This window comes from Triticum dicoccoides, chromosome 2B, assembly GCF_002162155.2.
Source record: "Triticum dicoccoides isolate Atlit2015 ecotype Zavitan chromosome 2B, WEW_v2.0, whole genome shotgun sequence".
Lineage (NCBI taxonomy): Eukaryota > Viridiplantae > Streptophyta > Magnoliopsida > Poales > Poaceae > Triticum > Triticum dicoccoides.
Window position 1 is genome coordinate 527,178,156 of NC_041383.1, and position 9,492 is coordinate 527,187,647.

At 54.0% G+C, this 9,492-nt stretch overlaps 2 protein-coding genes across 2 annotated transcripts; one reads left to right on the plus strand and one right to left on the minus strand.

Annotated features, from left to right (window-relative positions):
- Nucleotides 1–350: 350 nt before the first annotated feature.
- LOC119364638 (glycosyl hydrolase 5 family protein-like) lies at nt 351–3,383 on the plus strand. Its single transcript, XM_037630123.1, has 4 exons — nt 351–1,007; nt 1,103–1,350; nt 2,126–2,646; nt 2,739–3,383. The coding sequence occupies exons 1-4, from the start codon at nt 579–581 to the stop codon at nt 3,260–3,262; spliced, it is 1,722 nt and encodes a 573-aa protein (XP_037486020.1). The 5' UTR covers nt 351–578; the 3' UTR covers nt 3,263–3,383.
- Nucleotides 3,384–3,464: 81 nt separating this feature from the next.
- On the minus strand, nt 3,465–7,480 carry LOC119364637 (probable galactinol--sucrose galactosyltransferase 2). The gene is made up of 14 exons (XM_037630122.1): nt 7,121–7,480; nt 6,807–7,036; nt 6,621–6,711; nt 6,479–6,527; nt 6,264–6,355; nt 6,015–6,122; nt 5,831–5,938; nt 5,212–5,622; nt 5,000–5,141; nt 4,843–4,910; nt 4,617–4,751; nt 4,316–4,533; nt 4,139–4,227; nt 3,465–4,054 (listed from the first exon to the last, which is right to left on the minus strand). Exons 1-14 carry the CDS (start codon nt 7,369–7,371, stop codon nt 3,758–3,760), a joined length of 2,289 nt encoding a protein of 762 aa, XP_037486019.1. The 5' UTR covers nt 7,372–7,480; the 3' UTR covers nt 3,465–3,757.
- Nucleotides 7,481–9,492: the final 2,012 nt, after the last annotated feature.

Genomic DNA, 9,492 nt, shown 5'->3' on the forward strand with positions numbered 1-9,492 from the left:
CTCACTAAGAATGTTGTGTCGCACTAAAAGAATAATCCGCATGAATAAGAAGCCAAAAGCGTCAATCATCCAACACTGTATGTTTTTCTTGACGTAAGATATGAAATGTCCTCCCGGGTGCTTCCTTCCAAAACCCACGCATAAATCAACTGTCGGGCAAAGTACATGTTACCCGACACAAGCACCGCTCGACATTAGGCATCCCAAAACATATATAAACTGCAGGAGTTAGGTGGCCATTTTTCTCCAACTCTCTACCGACCTCCATATTCTTTATTTCCTTCTTTTCAGCCGGGTTGCGAATTAGGAGCAGTACAGCACTGATCTCGTTGCAGTTCCTTCAAGCACTATAAAATAGTTGTTGCATTCTTGAAACATCGGCAAGCGCTAGTCACCCTCTTGAAGCCCTTCCTTCACACATGTCAAGACCCGTCTCAGATGTCACCACCAAGTTATTCCTTTGAAGCCCCGCCCTCCTTCCACAGGCCCATGACGAAGCCAACCTAGCTTGCACCACGTACCGTGTGGGATTATATATACACCCACCCGCCCTCCGTGCCATCCCGGCCTCCATCGCCATGGCGACGATGGGGAGGGTGAGGCGTTCTCCTCTCCTCGCGGCGTGGCTGGCTCTCGGCTTTGCGTGGCATTGCACGCTTCACCATGCTCCGGCGGCGGCCGTGACGCTGTCGACGGCGTCCCGGTGGGTGGTGAACGAGGCCGGCGACCGGGTGAAGCTGGCGTGCGTGAACTGGCCGTCGCACTTGGAGCCGATGCTGGCGGAGGGGCTAGGCAAGCGGCCCGTGGGCGCCATCGCCGGGGACGTCGCCGCCATGGGGTTCAACTGCGTCAGGCTCACCTGGCCCACGTTCCTGGTGACCAACGCCTCCTACTCGTCCCTCACCGTCGAGCAGTCCTTCCAGAGGCTCAACCTCACCGAGTCGCTCGCCGGCATCAGGGCCAACAACCCCGCCGTCGTCGACCTCAAGCTCATCGACGCGTTCAAGGTAAGCTGGTGAATCCTCTTGGTGTATATGGTGCACTTGCTTTGCGTAATTTGTGTTTGTGTCAAACTGTTGATGTGTGCATGGCATACATACAGGCCGTGGTGAGCAGCCTCGGCGAGAACAACGTCATGGTGATCCTGGACAACCACGTGAGCAAGCCGGGGTGGTGCTGCGACAACTCGGACGGCAACGGGTTCTTCGGCGACGGCTACTTCGAGCCGGACGTCTGGGTCGACGGCCTCACCAAGATGGCCACCATGTTCGCCGGCGTCCCCCACGTCGTCGGCATGAGCCTCAGGAACGAGCTCCGAGGCCCCAGGCAGAACTCAAACGACTGGTACAAGTAAGTGTTTTTCTCCTACCCTGATTAGATTGATCACTAAAACCAAACCAAAATTATTATCACTACCAGTAAACACTGTTGAACTGACGATCCTATTCCTAATGTCGACCATGTCGGTGATGATAAAAGTCTCAAGTGCGTGTGGCAATGCGCGTTGAGCCACCAACGACATTGAGATTTTGTTCATGTGCATGTCCTGGGCGAGTAAATGAGCCTGAACAACCTAGTAGTAGTTGGCCGCTGGCTTTACGAGCCTGTTTGGTTTCTGCCCAGGACTACCCTGCCAAATCATGGGCGTCGTTGGCGAGCCAAAAAATTGGCGACCAATTCGGCCGCCCGCGTTTCGCCAACAACTGGGCGCATACAGTACAGATAGAAGGCTGAGGCGTCGTGGGCTTGCCAATGTTTTGGTTCCCATCCAAAAACGACACAGCCTCCCAGTCAACGCCAATATATTGGCATGGCACGGGATGGATGCAATCCAAACAAGCCCTACATCTCCAACTGCTGCTCCTGCACAGCATGTGAGAGACAGTAATGGCATTTACTGCAAGTGATAGGATAGCCGTCCAACAGACAGCATCAGTCTTTCAGTGAACCACCAGTAGTCCTTCGTCTGCTCCGGAGGCATGAGCTTTCAATGCCTCGAGCAAAAGGGACAAAGCCTAGTACTCCCACACATGGCGCCCGCCCCGTCATAGTGTCATGGCACATGCAGCTGAGCTGGGTTGACACGGAGTCACTGACAATGCACGCACGCGGCGCACGAACGCAGGTACATGCAGCGCGGCGCGGAGGCGGTGCACGCGGCGAACCCGCGGGTGCTGGTGATCCTCTCCGGCCTCAGCTTCGACAACGACCTGGCGTTCCTCAACTCGCGGCAGGTGAGCCTCAGCTTCGCCCGGAAGGCGGCGTTCGAGGTGCACTGGTACAGCTTCTCCAACGGCCAGGAGTGGGCGGCGGGCAACCCCAACGAGGTGTGCGCGCGGATCGGGGCCAGCGTGTCCCGCCGCGCGCTCTACCTGCTCGACCAGGGCTGGCCGGTCTTCCTCAGCGAGTTCGGCGTCGACAACCGCGGCGGCAACGCCAACGACAACCGCTACTACGGCTGCGCCGCCGCCGTCGCCGCCGACCTCGACCTCGACTGGGCGCTCTGGACGCTGCAGGGGAGCTACTACCTCCGGCAGGGCGTGCTGGACCTCGACGAGGTCTACGGCGTGCTCGACAGGGCCTGGTCCAGGCCGCGCAACGACACCGCGCTCCGCAGGGTCCAGCCCCTGCAGCGCCCGCTCAGAGGTTCGCGCCCGCCGCGGTCTGCTCTGTTCGTCTTGCCCGGCCGGCCTGTGAGCTTGCGACTAATTTCACGGTGTTGGTGTGCGTGTTTGCAGGGCCTGGCTACGCGGAGGCGGAGCCGTACACAGTGCTGTTCCACCCGGCGACGGGGCTGTGCGTGCTGCGGCGGTCACGGGCGCAGCCGCTGGAGCTGGGCGCGTGCGCCGACACGGAGGCGTGGGAGTACGCGCCGCAGCAGGGGCGGCTGGCGCTGCGTGACAGCCCGCTGATGTGCCTCCACGCGCAGGGCGCCGGCCAGCCCGTGCTCCTCGGCACGCCGTGCGACGACGACATGTCCCGGTGGCGCCTCGTGTCGGACTCCAAGCTGCACGTCGCCGTCAATGCGTCGTCTTCGTCGTCGTCGGGCTCCGGCAGCGGCGGCGGCATGCTCTGCCTAGATGTCGGCGCGGACGGCCAGAGCGTGGTCACCAGCCCATGCCGGTGCCTGAGCGCGGACAACAGCTGCGACCCGGAGAGCCAGTGGTTCAAGCTGGTGAGCAGCACGAGGAGCGTCGCCGCCAATAGCATGCTCGCGGAGCTGCCTGTGAAACTCGTGAGCTCGAAGATTCGCTCGCTTTGATCGGTACCGGTAGGACCGACATATATAATTGTATAGGTGCACGCATCCGTTGTAGCTGCAAAGGCGCCGAGATGGACGAGAGAAGCTGCTCTAGAACTGGAGTAATATCCTTCAGAATTCAGGTAACTGAATGAATGCTGGGGCACTGGAGCACGATGGCCCCAATCTTGCAAAATCCGTCCGTTCATTCGACCAAATAATCTCATAAAAAGTGATCTACATAAATCTCTAATATGGAGTTGTGTCCAACAGAAAATAACAGCCATAACGACACAGAAAACACACACGCATACGCACACGAAAACACGACGCGACATGGTAAGAAAGAACATACTTCTAAATCCGGTGAGCAGAGGAATTATTTCTGAAGCTGGGAGGCAGCAATTACGGAGAAACCACCACGGTGTAAACATCAGTAGTTGGTTTCCAATAAATGAATGGCGCAGAGCAGAAATTGCAACAAGAGACATCAAGGTCACATACAGGTTCAGGTGTTCAGGAGGCTGTGTAGAGAATCTCGATGTTCCAGAGGCTGCTGTGGGAAGATCCATCTGAGAGATCAAATGCCAGCAAGCCATCATCAGAATGACTGAACTCTACTTCATGCGCATCAACTCTGCAGAGTGCCGGCCTAGCAGATGAATACGCCCCAAAACGTCCTGGCCCTCGGCATTTGATCTGAACTGTCGTAGCCGAAGAATCAACTGTGCCTGTGATACTGTCGAGTGCGCCACCGGAGTTGAACATGTTGAGCAGTCCAAGTGGTGCGAACCGAACAGCCCCACCGTAAACCTGGTGCAAAAATGAATGTTTCTGTAAGAATATGAAGCAAACTAGGCTCAACAAACGTAAGCATGGGGTGGAGAGAAATCTGACCTGTATCGGTGATATGGTATAGATCTCACATGTCATAGTGACCAATGACAGCTCCAAACTTTGGTGCTTCTGGAGCCTTGAAAGAGAACCTGCAATACAAAAGTTAACTATGATGTTGGCTGTACAATGGATAAGACACAATTGCAAATAAGAAATGAGTAGCTAAAGAAAAATTACATGAATTGAAAGCATATACTGCAGTCTCTCCATTCCAATCATCACCAACAATCTCCTCGAGAGACTCTACATCTGATGGCGAGAGCTGACCGGTTATGTTAACGGCGGTGGGAACATGTGAAATTTCTTCGACTAACCAAGTCCAGTTTCCAGCTCCCTGACAATTGAATACTCCGACAGCAGCAGACAAATTGTTCAGGTTCCATATTTTCAGCAGACTGCCCAAGAGTTAATGAATTAGTATTCTTCGTCAAATAGATTAGCAGCGGACAGACGATAAGCTAAATTGGTGTGTGTATACCTTTTACCATCCATGACTGGGTCATTGAACAGGCAATCGCGGGTAGGACGACCAGCATACCTTGCTCTTAGAATCGAGCCATCTGATAGAACAAGCTTTTTCAGAACATTGAAATCGTGCACTCCTGGTTTGTCACTGCATATCAATACGGGGAGAAATTTATACAGCAAGCACGATTTGGTTAAAATCAAACACCACACCTGAAGAAAATGCGCTATAAAATCACCTGACATAAACACCACCTCCACTTAGAGCTCTAGCTGCTCCATGAAATTCCGCTGTTTCATGCTTGCTCTTTACATCAGAAAGAAAGAGAGAAAATTAGCTGACACTAAAGTACAGAAATGTGGCTGATCAAACTAAAGGGTGCACAATAAACTCACTTGGAACATATCCCAGTCCGGGATGAAAATTTCTCCCAATAAAAGGCTATTGAATGCTACATTAGCAATGTGCAGAGTTTGCAGTGTTGGTTCCCGTGGCATGAAATCTTCTGATGCTCTAGCAACTGCACTCTTCAAGGCACTACAAACAGTGAAGGGTCATGTCAGATTCTATGTACATAGCTCATAATGTTCACAACTGGATTATTTACCTATAGATGTGGTCTGAACTGTGACTCATGCAGCATATTAGATTATTTCCTTTGAAGTTCCGAGCAATAGATTCCTCAAGAGCATGTTGATACTTTCGAGTTAATGCAACACGACCACCGAAGCCATGCCCGAGAGTCTCCATCACATTTTGCACATCTACCTTCACACCATCCACACCCACACTAGAAAGGTAACTGTGCTGATCATTGTAGAATTCATATATCTTCTCAGGATCAATGATACCAACTCCATATTTCTCCAAGCTGTCCATGGCTACATCCCTCAAATTTGCAACATCACCAGGAGACTGGACGGGGTAAACTAGTTTTGGATTGTACTTCTCCATCACGTCCGATGATGTACAGACACCTCCCCAATACCCAAGTAAAGCATGCCATGCGTAGACGTACCTGAAATTTCACATGCAACATTTTGCTCAGTAGAAGATGACCTTTACTTATATACTCCCTCCGTCTGGAAATACTTGTCATTGAAATGGATGTATCTAGATGTATTTTAGTTGTAGATACATCCATTTTCATCCATTTTGATGACAAGTAATTCCGGACGGAGGGAGTATTAGGCATATAGTAAAGTATTGCAATAAGAATCAAGTACTTGACTCCATGTGTCTCTTTGATTTTCTTGACAAGATCTCCCAGATTCTTGCAGGCTTCTCCCCTGAACTTGTCATTCTCCTTCAGATCAACCAGCCTCTCTGCAAACCTGGCAATGTTAAGATGAAAATCAGACGTAGCACACACTCTTTTTTGTATGTATTAGCAAAGGCTGATATACATACACAGTCTCTTCAACAAGAGCTCCATCCACTTCCTTGAATTCGTTAACTATTTCTTGCCAACCATCATCTATAATCAGAAACCTTGGTGGTGCGCCTCCTTCACGCAAACTATTTTACAGGGACAGCATCATCAGTAAATGGCAATTATCAAATGAAGGAGGTGTATTCAGGAAAAAAATAAAAATGAAGGGTGCGGCAAATTACATAATGAACACCTGCAAATCAAAGATCAACTCAATTCTTGTATACCTTTGAAGGCCCTCTTCAATCCCTACTGGGTTGACAGCTTTATAAAATGCATCCCAAGTGCACCATCCAAACCAGTCTAAGTTTGCAGGGGTCTGACATTTGTAGCAAATTTACAAAAGACTTGTCACAATCAAATAAATTGAGATATGTCCAAGATCAACAACCTTAGTCTAATTATTAGGTGATAAAAGTGTAAAACCTGCTTATATATATACCTCCTTGCTCTCTATATGACTGAAAGTTCCTTTGATCTTGGACAGTACCCTACAGAAGATGCAAGTGAGCCACTTCCACATAGAACAAATAAAATCCATGCCGTTGTAGTCGTAATATAGTACTCTTTGAGTATGGCATTACTTGATTGATTCCTTAATAAGCTTGAAAGGATTATTCCCTGAGTTGACGAATACCGCATCAACAGCGTCCTTCGTCTGCACATCAGGATCACCTAGCAAAGAGTCGACCATTCCACTAAGATTCCAAGCATCGCACAATTTGAGCCAAGCACCATAACATTCATAAGTCAAGGTGAAGTCTGCCTACCACTCTCGAAGCAGAATTGGAGCTCATTCTCGGGACTCCCTTGGAGGCTAGCCCGGAAATCCCCATGGAGGGCTGGCAGCATCAGAGCGTACCCCGCGTCCTCGGCCCCGTTCCCCCTCTTCTCCAGAAGCAGCATCTGCGTCTCCGCCGGCACGCCCGCCGCGTCCGCGCCCGTCTTCGGGGCCATCCACCAGATCTTCAACTTGAACAGCGACAGCCACCTCCATCCTCTGCACAGCAACCACCACGAGCATTAGTATCTCGGACCGACGCGCGCGCTGCGCAAGCATAACAAGCCTTAGGTGACCACCTACTTGGGGATGGTGCCGAGGGAGAAGACGTGGCGGCTGGACGGCGCCGCCGCGCTGGCGCCGAGGAACGCGGCGCCCGGGGCGGCGTCAGCGACGGCCGCGCGTAGGGTGACCTCGGGCGGGCACTGGGAGAGGAGCTCGCGCCCGCCGACCAGCAGGGACCCGCGCTCGAGACGCGTCGTCGCCATCTGCGGCGGGGACCCGTCGGCGGTGGCGCTGGGGTGAATGGAGGCGGCAGCGGCGACGACCGACATTGCGCCTGGAAGGAGGCCCCGGCAGCGCGAGATATGGCGCGGGGGTCGTCGAACTGCTGTGGAAGTGGAACAGGAACCCGGAGGACCGGGCGCCACGGCGACAGCGACCGCGAGCTGCAGCCTCGTCATCGCCAATATGAATCGCATGGATAAGCTCAACAATTGGGCCGCGTGGGGCACGCCCGAACGGGTGGCGTGCCATTGCTGCCTCCCGTGCGTGCGCGATGACGCGGGACGATGTTGGTGGTGGACGGGGCAGGCAGACTTGCCCACCGACAAGTGAGAGGTAGAGCCTCCCGGTGATCTGGGAACCTCATCAAAGTTTCAGAGTATCTACAACGGACCTCGTATCCGCCCAAACGTCCCGCCGGGCAGCCCGGTCCCTCCGCCGACGCAAATTTAACATCTAGAGAGTAAATTGCTGAAAACCACCACATTTGTGGCTGAGATACTCCAAAACCATCACTTTTGTCCAAAGTTACAAAAAACCACCAACTCTGTGGCAAGTGAATAACAAATCGCACTGATTCGAAACTAAGCCGCGTTAATAGCAAAACTGATGGGCGGGACCCATATATCTGGGCTGATGTGGCGAAGACTAATCTTAGTCAATGTTTGACTAGCTGAGGTGGACAGGGGTCCCACTTGTCTGTCTAACACCTTCTTCTTCCTCCTCAAACTTCTCTCCGTCGCCTTCTCATCAACTCCACCGGCGGCCGGCTCAAACAAAGAACTCCACCGGCGGCTGGAGGCCGAGCTCAAGGAGGTGCGCCCGCCGGCAAGCCCCGCCCCATCCCACAACGCCGCTGCCCCGCGCCTGTAACGCATCTGCCCCGCGCATGCGCCTCCAGCGCCGCCGCCACGCGCCCGCCGCCATCCCACGTCCGCCTGGAGCGCCGCTGCCCCACACTTACACCTGTGCCGTCGCCGCCCCTCACAGCGCCTGCAGTCTCGTCGCCCCCGGCCGCCGCCATCCCGAGTCCGCGCCTGCAGCGCCACCGCCCCGCTCCCGCACAGGCGGTGCCGCCACGCATCTGTGGAGGAGGTCGCAAACGATAGGGCAGGCGGGGCTCCAGGGTCGCCTGATCTGGCCATGGACAGTGCGGCGGGGCTTCCAGAGCCGAGCTCGAGCTCGATCTGAGCCCCCTCCGCCCGGCGCTGGTGTGGTCGCCGTTGCGAGCCCGGGGGCGAACAGGGAGGGGACTGTGTGCGGGGAGGGGCGGCGGGCGTAGATGACTACGGCGCACTAGATTCGGCCGGCGCCCAGCGGTGGGGAGGCGTTCTGAGAGGGGCGGTGTCAGGCGGCGGGGAGGGGCGGCGCTATTGGTAGTGAGGGAGAGAGATATGTGGGGAGGAAGAAGGAGAGAAGAGAGGAGGTGTGACTGACAGGTGGGACCCCCCGTCCATCTCATCATGTCAACCATTGACTAGGACTAGTCTTCGCCACGTCAGCTCGGATAGATGGGTCCCACCCGTCAGTTTTGCTATTAGACGCGCTTAGTTTCGAATTAGTGCGATTTGTTATTCACTTGCCACAGAGTTGGTGGTTTTTTGTGACTTTGGACAAAAGCGGTGGTTTTGTAGTATCTCAGCCACAAATGTGGTGGCTTTCAGCAATTTACTCACATCTAGACTGACGGGCACTCCCTAAACGCGCTCATATCTGAGGCAGATATATGCCGGATGCGTCCGCCGCGTCGGATCCGGTCCATTGTGATCATCCGACCTCACATATATTTAACCCTATCCATACTCCGGACGAAACCCTAGCTGCATTTCACTCCACTCCACGCGCCTTCCACAGTACCCAAACTCCTCTCTGACGTACTCCTTCATGACGGGCACGGGATCCGACTCTAAGATTTCCAGATCCGAGGACTAGGAGCTCATACCTTGCAGTTCAGAGGAGCAGATGGTCGTCCGCACTACTCTCCGATGCTCCCAGAGGAGTGAGTCCGCCCGCGGTCTTCATCGATCCAGCGGGAATCCATTGCCTTCACTAAGATGGCGCTAGGATCTGCCGGGGCCGGTGGATCATGGTGTGTGACCCCCGCCTGGCCACATGGCAGCGCAACCTCATTTTGCCAGCGAAATCGTTTAGGTGGCCTCACCCGCCTAAAC